Source organism: Anguilla rostrata, chromosome 2, assembly GCF_018555375.3.
Source record: "Anguilla rostrata isolate EN2019 chromosome 2, ASM1855537v3, whole genome shotgun sequence".
Classification (NCBI taxonomy): Eukaryota; Metazoa; Chordata; class Actinopteri; order Anguilliformes; family Anguillidae; genus Anguilla; species Anguilla rostrata.
The window spans coordinates 10628573-10639524 of NC_057934.1; the positions used below are offsets into that span (position 1 = coordinate 10628573).

Genomic DNA, 10952 nt, shown 5'->3' on the forward strand with positions numbered 1-10952 from the left:
GTAGATTGCTTTCTTATTAAAAGCAAGTTGTTACCATTTTTCACATTAAGATCATAATCAAACTAGAAACGGGTGTTCATCTGCAGTAATGACATTGATGAAGCCATGTCTGACTCTGACTTTCTCCAATGCATGCCTAGGCGTCAGCCACAACATGAATACTTGCAAAATGAGAGGCAAGCCCACAAAGTCAAAAAGACACACCTGATCCTACTGTAGGGACATGCAGTTAATTACTTTTACTTAATCTGGGGCTTAAATTACCACGTGCCTCCCTCCACTGAAAGAGAAAGAAATGGCTGCAGGGGTATATAAAGATATCGCTAATGAGCCAGGCTTAATCTGGCTGATCAAAATAGACTTGCTTGCTTTGGCTCTCCAGACAGTGTAAAAAGACAGTAATAGCCTAGCTTTTCCTGGAATGCCATTCTCAGAAGCTGTACTATGTTGACTGAATTAAGCGCCTGAAACAGCACAAACACTTAATCAACAGTCAAGAGCCCTGTCAGAATTTAATTTACTATACCATTAAAACAATCTAATTCGTATTCCTGTATTCACTTAGCATTTACTTTACATGATTAAGTTTGCTCCATTTGTTATTGATACAATTTTGTCTATGTGCACTGGATTTCATCTACACATCAAAGTGTGAAAGGACACAGTATATAGGGATAGCATAGCAAGCATAGATTTCTGTTACTGAGAACAGGTGGGGGGGGGAACCTTTGCTTTAGTTCTTGCTTCACTCTTGTTTTCAGCAGAGAACAATTTAACATGTCATCCATGATAATTTGCATTACAATGGATGATAGGGAGACCCACGCAAACCTTTCCTAGTATATGCTCTGAATATTCATTAAGAACTGAAAAACTAAAACAAACGGCGACTGATGTTCATATTACATATTACTTCTTGTGAAAATCTCACAGAATGTGGCAGTCATTGCCTTTGATTGGATTGCCCAAAGTAAAATGATCAGAGCTGGGATTTGCAGGTTAAGCAAGCTTAGAGCGTTAATTCAATGACGTCACATTAATCAGTTGCCTCAGGGATCCCTGCAATCATTAAGCCACTTCACCCTCTCAACCCGCCCGGAGACAGCAGGGTGCTTGTCATCTGCGGGGCACAAGAGCCAGCCATGTCTCCTCTGGAGCCGGTTGGAAATTGCTGAGCTCTCGTTCCATGCTTCCTTTTGACATTCGACAAGTAATGCAGCAGTGAGCCGGGGGAGAAAAACCAAGCAGAATGGCGGACAAAGACAGCGTGGAGAAGTACCTGGAGAATAACCCCCAGTTTGCCAAAGAGTACTTTGATAAGAAGCTCCGGGCCGAGGTGCTCACCGCTGCCTTCACGGATAGCTTGGAGATCAAAGATCCAACTTCGTTTAAAGACGCCACCCAGATCCAGGAATCCGCGGTCATCTTCGACCTGGTCAAAGAGGTGCAGACCCCGACCAGCATGGAGAAGTCCATGCACAGGATCCTGCAGAGAATATGCCTTCTGGCAAATGCCGACAGGTGCAGCTACTTCGCCTGCAGGTCCAGGAACGGAACGCCCGAGCTGGCCACCGCTCTCTTCAACGTCACCCCGACTTCCCAATTTGAGCAAAACTTTGTCGACCCGAACTCTGAAATCGTCTTCCCTCTGGATATGGGAATAGTGGGCTTGACAGCACGTTCGAAAAAGCTACAAAATATCCCAGATGTCAAACAGGTGAGTTAAAAATGTCTTCTTGTTCATATTTCTTCCAGACTATGTGTCTGAGGTGCTGTCATTTAGTCTACTGAATATAACACAATGAGTAATATTCCTGTGGCAGGCATATAAACACAAGAAAGACATATGTTCATTGCATTCTGTGATTTGATAAATGCATTGGTAACACATTTATTCATTTAGCTATTTACATGTGCTTAATAGTGAACAATACTTCTAAATATCACAAATAATACATGTTATACGCTATACAAATAATAAATGTTAAATGAAGTGAGGAGACACTTTATGACCATTATATCCAAATATCTTGTTAAATAATAATCATAATAATAATAATAATAATAATAATAAATTTATTCTAGAAAGCTCTAGAAGCATCACAGTTGACTCCACTGTCCTTTGTGTTATTTCAGATTTCAGTGTCTTCTCTTGTTACAAACACTGCTGATGACGATTGTAATTAAAAATATGTATATAATGGGAGTAGACGCTCACTTTATAGCTAGTAGGCTCTAGTTTAGACATCCTATATAAGAACTACTACACAGCTTGGATAAAATGCATGAAGTAACTTGCAGAACTGTAATTTGTTACAAGACCTTTCTGTGATAACCATCTGTCATCTTTCAAATGCTGCTTTTATGGTTTTATTTTGCAATAATGTTTGGTTAAAAGAAGTGCCATATCATTTTAACTCATAGTTTTTAAATTTTATTTTAATAAACACTGGGTCTTTGGATGTTACCACAGTGATATGGATTAACAGACCTTCGTTTGTACCCATAGAACCATTTTAAGCATTTCTGATTAGTTGAACTGAAAATTGATATTGAAATTGTGTGAAATTAGCAGTCATCTGCAGTACAAATTTAAAAGGCCAAAATGCTAAATGAGGGATAAACACCTTCAATTGTAAAGCGCTTTGGATAAAAGCGCTATATAAATGCAGTCCATCCATCCATCCAACCTTAATATGTTTGCTTAAAGCTCGATCAAATCTGATTGGGTTGGACTGAAGACCAGTTTACCCCATTTTTTTCTGGTGTGGGTGGTTCAATCTCGATGATAGCCAGTAGAATTAGTATTTGTAGAATTCACAGTGTACACAGTAGTCACAGCAGTACTCGCTGTAGAAATTCGTAACTAATTTCATTATTATTAGAGAATTAAATAAATAATATAAAACATAAATGCAACTCATTCCATGAATAGTAAATTATTGATATTTTTTTAGAATAAATTTTAAAAATAGAATAAATTATTCTTAAAGCCTTTGTTTCAATTGCCTTTCTTTTTACATCTGTAGAATAATAACTTCAGCGAATTTGTGGACAATCAGACAGGATACACAACGAAAAACATACTCTCAGCTCCAATCATTTTTGAAAAAGATGCTGTTGGTGTCATCATGGCACTGAACAGAAGTGGAGCGAATGGATTTTCAAAGACTGATGAGGAGGTAAGGATTGTTTTTCAGTGCTGCTAAAATGGTCGTGTGACCATGGATCTGAGGGTCCAAGGGTTTGGAACCAAGTGACACTGTAAGTCTACCAGAGTGATACTGTTTATATACTGTTATGTATATACAGCCATGTCAAATAAGAAGAATATGTTTGTCTTATTCTCTAAATGGTCTGTGCACAACTTAAAAGACACCCCACTCAATAATCCCAGTGGTGATTATTCTATAATATAATTTAGATATTATAATCCACATCAACATGCCATTGTCTTCATTAAGCCTAGTGTATTCTAGCCTTAAAGGGTCAACATCAATTGGATTACCTAGTTCTATGGTGTAATAACATATTTAGCTAAAGTCTCCTCCTTGCAACCATAACACGCATATCAGATCTATCAATAATATTCTTGAACAATTCATATCAGACATTGTTGTTAAAGTGTTCTCCCGTTTTCTTTATTTATTTATTTTTTTATAGATCTTTGTCAAGTACCTGAATTTTGCATCAGTTCTTGCTATTCAGCACCACGTCACATATTTGTGGAATGTGGAATCCAGGAGAAGTCAGGTAAGGATGTAAACTGTTATCCAACTTCGGCCCAAACAGTAGGTATTCAATTAGTCCACTTATGTAATAACCTAAATCACTGTCCTTTTTAGAGAACTAAAGCTAAGGACCTAAGAAAGTGTACAAAAGCAAATAACATTGCATTGTATTTTGATTTGTCCAAGCCCGTGTAACTTTCTCTGAAATCAAACATTCACAACTTTAAACAAAGTCAGTGCCTGTTTGTCTTCCCCACCATACAACAGGTGTTGCTCTGGTCAGCCAGCAAGGTGTTTGAAGAGCTCACAGATATTGAGCGACAGTTTCACAAAGCTTTGTACACAGTGAGAACCTACCTTCAATGTGAAAGATATTCTGTAGGCCTTCTGGACATGACCAAAGAGAAGGTTCGTGTTTGAGCCGCAGAAAAATATTCCTCATCATTTCACACAACCGAGCTTCCTGATTCATAAATATTTTTCACATTTTTCCAGGAATTCTATGATGAATGGCCGATTAAACTTGGAGATGTAGAACCTTATAAGGGCCCAAAGACACCAGATGGCAGAGTACGTACCTATTTAATTGGGAAATTGTACGATTTTTAAGTATTACTTAATGAGTGTACAAACTGTTTTTATTATTTTTTACAGGAAGTGAACTTCTACAAGATCATTGACTACCTTTTGGAGGGAAAGGAAGAGATTAAAGTCATCCCGTGAGTATTAATAAATACTGGATATTATGCGTCCACAATAGCATATATTCTGTAATACCAACAATAGTAGACACAACTCTTCAGCAGAGTATGAGGATAAATAAAACAAAAATGGCTATGTCATTAATAAATTGACTTTGACCAAACACCATAGAATTTGGGGGCCACAGCTCCCAGAGTTGTATACAGTAAAGATATAAACATTCATTAAACTAAAACATAATGTGCTAATTCTTTTCTGGAAAATGTTCCTTTACATTTCTTCCTATATATCTTGAAGGACACCTCCGACTGATCACTGGGCGATGGTCAGTGGGCTTCCAACCTTTGTTGCTGAGAATGGCTTTGTGAGTACTTATTTATCACACAAAATTGTATAATCACTATCACTGACAATCAATAATCAAATATGATGCAGGTACAATTGATTGTCGAGCAGTAAAATTATGAAAGCATTTTCGATTTCATTTTTTATTTGTGCTGTAGGTTTAGAACAAATGACATTTTAAATTTGGATGTTTGTCTTTTCTTTGTTGACCTTGATAATTGCGATTGCCATGTGTGATGAATGTGAAATATCAAAGCTCGTGTTTTCCTCCTTTAGATCTGTAACATGATGAATGCACCAGCGGATGAGTACTTCAAATTCCAGGTAAAACTGTGCTCATCTCAATTAACCCATCACAATGGATTTCCCGAAGGACTTTCAAATCAATCTTTTTTCTTTTCTGCTCTGCCCAGAAAGATGCAGTGGATGAGACTGGCTGGAAGATCAAAAACGTCTTGTCTCTTCCCATTGTCAACAAGAAGGAAGAAATTGTGGGCGTTGCCACCTTTTTCAACAGAAAAGATGGCAAGCCTTTCGATGAGTACGATGAACAGATCACTGAAGCAAGTCAAAGCAGTTTCACGTCATTTCCGCACCTTACTTCCCCCTCATTTTCCATTTGCTTCTGAGCACTTAGCTCTGCCGACTGTAACATCAGAATATGGACTTAAGTACATCTGTATTGTTCCAGGCTCTCACACAGTTTTTAGGTTGGTCAGTCCTAAACTGCGACACCCACGACAAACTCAACAAGATGGAAAACAGGAAAGAGATCGCACAGGAAATGCTGATGTACCAGACCAAATGCACCAACCAAGAACTTCAGAGTGTCCTGGTAAATCCTCGCTTGAATTTGAGAATTTAGAGAATTGGAGGGGCGTGGAAATTAGAATTGCTAAATTGTGACCTAAAGAGAGCTATGATAAATCATTCCTTTGCGTATGTTTTTTTTTTTTCAGAACACAAGGGAGAAGTTCAATCAAGAGCCAGAGGACTGTGACCAGAAAGAAATGTACAAACTCTTGGTATGCCGTTTAACTCTTTGAAAGTGACTGAACCAGCTGGACGGGCACCAGAACCTGGCACATAAAAGTATCACTGTGATGCAGTTAAACATCCACTCAAGATTACTCAAAATGATACCACAAGGAGTCACATTATAGTGGATTTACCTCTGTGTGTTATTTGAATTGATTCCATGTATTTTAATTATTATTCAGCCATGGGTCTCAAATGATTAAGCAAATATTATTTTGAAAATGCCTCGTGCAAATGAATCCACCGCAAAGATCCATTTTTGTCGATATACACTCTGACCAGATGATTTTCTCCGTGACTTGCACAGAGAGCAACCATTCCTGAGGCTAAAGACGTGGAGTTGCTGGAGTTCCACTTCAGTGACTTCCCAGTGACAGAGCACGACCTGATCAAGTGTGGAATTCGGTGTTTCTTTGAATTAAATGTGGTCGAGAAGTTCAAAGTTCCCGCAGAGGTAAGAAACGGCTCCTAATGACAGCTTCAGGTCCACTAGTATAAAGATGCACAAGACTGTTAATTGTGCAAATGGTTGTTTCTCTAAAAGTAACACTTTCTATTGTGTATTTCTAAATTACTGGTTGTGAATGCAGCTAGCTAAAGGAAGCAAGCATGTTATGATCTTTGATCAAGTCACTTATTTGGTTTGGACGTTCCGTACATTTTTCTCCCCGGTATAAAAAGGGAAGATGAGTTGGCAGTATTCTCTTGACTGTGTTCACCAGGTCCTGACCCGGTGGATGTACACGGTTCGAAAAGGTTATCGGGACATCACATACCACAACTGGAGGCATGGGTTCAATGTGGGCCAGACAATGTTCTGTCTCCTACAGGTAAATTAACACTTCAGACCATGTCATTTCGTGCTACTGAATGTTTGGTTCTCTGCAAACATGGTTGGAGGTATAGAGCTAAATATCTCCCTTTTTTAAGCTTTCAATTGCCTCTTATTTGCCATTTTACATGAGTGAAGTGCTTTAAATTGGTCCAACCAAATGAAATGGCCATTGCATCCATACAGATCAAGTGCACAATTCTGTGTCTGAAGAACGGCCTGTAACCTCACCATCATTTTTCTGCTCATTACAGACTGGAAAACTGAGGAAATACTATTCAGACCTGGATGCCTTTGCGATGGTGGCGGCTGCATTCTGCCATGACATTGACCACAGAGGAACCAACAATTTATACCAAACAAAGTAAAGTATTACAACTTTGATAAGAATAAAGATTCCTTTGCATGAATAGTAACAAGGATTATTATTATTATTTTTTTTATTTATTATTATTTATTTATTTATTTATTTTTTTGTGGGGGAGTGGGATTTCAGATTCCAAAACATTCGATCTGTTTTCTTATTTGCAGGAGCGCATCTCCGTTGGCCAAATTACATGGATCTTCCATCATGGAGAGACACCATCTTGAGTACAGCAAAACGTTGATGACTGATGAGGTTGATGCCCTTTGCTGCAACTGGAGTGAAGTGTAGAACATTGACGTCACACCATCCATTCAAACGAGCCTTGCTAACAGTGTCCATTCTAATGTTTTCCACAGAGCCTCAATATCTTCCAGAACCTTCAGAAACGTCAGTTTGAGACAGTACAACATCTGTTCGATGTCTGCATCATTGCCACAGACTTGGCCTTGTACTTCAAGTGAGAGCTTGATCCTTATCAGACCTCTTGTGCTGGCCTTTGTTTTGAAATCTCTTGGTTTTAACTGCTTTATTTTTTGGACTGTTAATTTAAAACGGGTGCACACTGCGGTTTGGATATATGTGGCACTGTAATAATTCAAGTATAATGGCGTGAATGTTATGTCTTCTAGAAAGAGGACAATGTTCCAGAAAATTGTTGATGCCACGGAACCAATGACAGAGGAGAAAGACAGAATCAGCCACATTTCAAACAATCCTATCAGGAAGGAAATCATCATGTAAATATAAGTTTTCATGTTTCCTTAAACTTTACTCCTCCACAGGTAATGTCATTACACAGAATATTTTACGCTAAATAATAACATCTGGCTCGCTGAAGGGACTGTTGCGTTTCTCTTCGCATGTAATGCACTCTAACTTACGATTGGCTTAAATTACTGTGTCTGAGCCAGTCACAGATGAGTATGGGCTGTCTAAAGAGAGCAAAGAAATAGACACTCTTCTTTCTGAAACAGGGCAATGATGATGACAGGCTGTGATCTGTCTGCCATTACCAAACCATGGGAAGTTCAAAGTAAGGTTAGTGCTGTGACCACTCCACAATCACCACTCCTTTAAGAATTACGATAATAAGTAATGGCCATCCCATTAGTGTTTTTAAACTATTTTTAGAACTTACTTGACACGTATTGACAGTGAATCTACTTTTAACAGGTTGCTCTCATGGTAGCAGCAGAATTTTGGGAACAGGGAGACTTGGAGAAGACAGTTCTGGATCAGCAGCCCATTGTAAGACTCTCAAACACAACCCCCAACATCTTTACATTTCCATACATCAATGGGGCCTCCTCATCTGGGTTCTTGTCACTTTAAATGTGCACATGTCCAACACTATCATTCACTACTCTGTCAAAAGCACTCACTTTAAACATTAGCAACAGTTAGCAATGAAACGTCACTGATTATTCTCGACTTTCGCTCTGTTCCTCAGCCCATGATGGACAGAAATAAGGCAGAAGAGCTTCCCAAGATGCAGTGCGGTTTTATCGACTTTGTGTGTTCATTTGTGTACAAGGTAAGCTTTAAGAATAATTACATTAAACCTTTATAGCATAATATGATCAGTGAACAGAATCTTCCAGGTAAAAAATATTATGGTTTCTGTCAATTTGATAAAAGATAAAACATTTAAATTACCTGCTTAGCAAAGACCTGCTTACACAGCCTCTATTTCTGAAGTACAAAGTGATTTCAATGACATGTTCAGTGGTATTGTTTTGATGCCTAAAACTGAAAATGAAACAGCTTAAACATTCTCAGGCAACGTCACAATTTAAAGGGAACGTTGGGAGTCACCGAAGAGGCAAATACAGTATAATCACATTATTAAATCGACACCCTAATAATTAAAATCACAGTATGGTAATAACTGTAGAAACTCACATGGACATAATACAGCACAGTCAGTGCTAACTAACCTTATTTAGCATTGTCAGAGGTGACACATGCTAAAGCAATGCTTAAACTCCTTTAACTTGTCCCAGGGGAATCCGTGCATAGATGGGATGCTTGAACGAAGGTTTAATGACTATGCTGGCTTTTGGTAGGCCTGCAGTGACCGGCTCTCTCTCTTGTGCAGGAATTCTCGAGGTTTCACAAAGAAATTACACCCATGTTTGATGGACTGAACAACAACAGGATGCACTGGAAGGAGCTGGCCGATGTTCACCAGGCAAAGGTGGACGCCATAGAACAACAGAAGAAGAGCCTGGAAGAGGTTGAGAAGAAAGGTAACCACAGCAACAAAAACCTTCACTGCTTTATAAGGTTCCATAGCTCCGTTTATGACAATGACATTACAAAACATAAAATTACAGACAATATTCACGGGCAGAGTGCAATGTATAGTACCTCAGATGGTCCAAATTAACATATACAGCTTACATTCTTTAAATACATTTATACAGCTGGATATTTACTGAAGAAATTTAGGTTAAATACAGTACCTTCCTCAAATGCCCCATCTGAGAATTTAACCTACAACCTTCCAGTTATAACTTTGTTATATGCTAAACTGCCACCCATATGTAAATATTTTTATAGGGTTAAAAAAAGAGAAAGAGTTGCAAATTAAACAATGTTTGACAACCTGCCATTTTGCCCCCCATATGTAGCAGTGCTAAGAATCACAGCAAACTCACAAAGCACACAGGAAACATCATAAAAACCAAGGTTAAAAACGTGAGCATGCCAGAAAATGTTGTGCCACACACAGGGGCAGGTTTGGTGGATGGAGGTAACACATTTCTGAATGGCTGTGGCCTATTAAGGGCATGGAGCAGGAACTTCATTAAATCCTGACTGTTCTCTTTCCTGTTAGACAATGAAGGTGCCAGTAGCTCAAAGTCCAAAACCTGCACCATATGCTGAATGAGGATATGCAGGAGATGCGCCGAGCTGCACAGCGCTACATTTTTTCCCACAACCGACCAAAGGACTGAGTGCTATTTGAACCACCACAGTGACAGCATCATTGTGCAATTCCTCGTTTTTAACTATAGCTCACAAGTATTGTAAATAGCTGCATTTTCTAGATTAAATGATTTACTTACGTTTTAAAAAGAATGTATATACTTACAGTACTACAGACTCCTTGCTGTTAGTTTTGTCTTACCATTTAACTACTTAAATGCAGTAAGGCTGCACCCTGCAACATATTTGCCCAAGACTTTCTTAATAAAGTCTTAAAATGAGCATTTGGTGACACTGAGCAAATTCTGGACATTTATTGTTGTCCTTACAAATTCACAAAGTACAAACTTAACACATTGTTTTACTATCATATAGCAATGAAACAGCTGTCAGTTTAGAAATTTAATTTAAAACTATCTGAATTAAACTAATTTATGCCAATGGTGCTTATAATCAAGTTGGCAATGTGAAGGTCACGATTATTTTTAAAATGAGGAGTATTAATTCTGATAAGTAATACTCGAATTAGTAAGTATTTATAAAGTTTCATCTGAAATCAATTTAAGGATGTGTGGTCATTTGATTTGTTTTGGTAATACCACTTTTGCCTACACAAATTATTTTCCAGGAATAATTCTTGAATGTCATCAAACTACATACAAAACTGGACCAAACCGTTTCCAATGTCTATACAGTCATACAGTACTATACCAGAAAAAAATACATTTTTTATACTTTATACCTTTATACTTTTATGCAGAAAAAGACTTTAAGAACCTGGCAACGTCTTACATGACCTTAAACACATATACCAATTGGCCACTGGTCTTCAGGTTCAAAGTAATAATAAATGCAGAATTTTTATGAATGCTATTGCAGGTGTTCAGAAACATGATGTTCAGAAACAAGATGATCAACTCTTGTTAAATCTTAAGTGGAATGCAATTACTAATCAGTAGACACCAGACTGCATATTGTACAATTATATATTTTTACAGAAAGAGTA

General features: G+C 38.0%; 1 protein-coding gene across 1 annotated transcript; it reads left to right on the top strand.

Moving 5' to 3' along the window:
• Positions 1 to 1068: 1068 nt before the first annotated feature.
• Positions 1069 to 10506, top strand: pde6c (phosphodiesterase 6C, cGMP-specific, cone, alpha prime). The gene is made up of 22 exons (XM_064319327.1): positions 1069 to 1717; positions 3030 to 3182; positions 3664 to 3753; positions 3999 to 4139; positions 4227 to 4301; positions 4386 to 4450; positions 4731 to 4797; positions 5055 to 5102; positions 5192 to 5341; positions 5470 to 5613; positions 5738 to 5803; positions 6124 to 6270; positions 6539 to 6646; positions 6903 to 7012; positions 7180 to 7267; positions 7372 to 7472; positions 7645 to 7752; positions 7990 to 8053; positions 8189 to 8263; positions 8466 to 8549; positions 9114 to 9264; positions 9855 to 10506. Exons 1-22 carry the CDS (start codon positions 1250 to 1252, stop codon positions 9902 to 9904), a joined length of 2553 nt encoding a protein of 850 aa, XP_064175397.1. The 5' UTR covers positions 1069 to 1249; the 3' UTR covers positions 9905 to 10506.
• Positions 10507 to 10952: the final 446 nt, after the last annotated feature.

What these genes read in the sequence shown, in the direction of transcription:
- pde6c (XM_064319327.1), top strand. Translation starts at nt 1,250, where the DNA reads ATGGCGGACAAAGACAGCGTGGAGAAGTACCTGGAGAATAACCCCCAG. An exon ending in GACTTGGCCTTGTACTTCAA is followed by an intron (nt 7,473 to 7,644) that starts GTGAGAGCTTGA and finishes TATGTCTTCTAG; the next exon opens with AAAGAGGACAATGTTCCAGA. An exon ending in TGTGTTCATTTGTGTACAAG is followed by an intron (nt 8,550 to 9,113) that starts GTAAGCTTTAAG and finishes TCTCTTGTGCAG; the next exon opens with GAATTCTCGAGGTTTCACAA.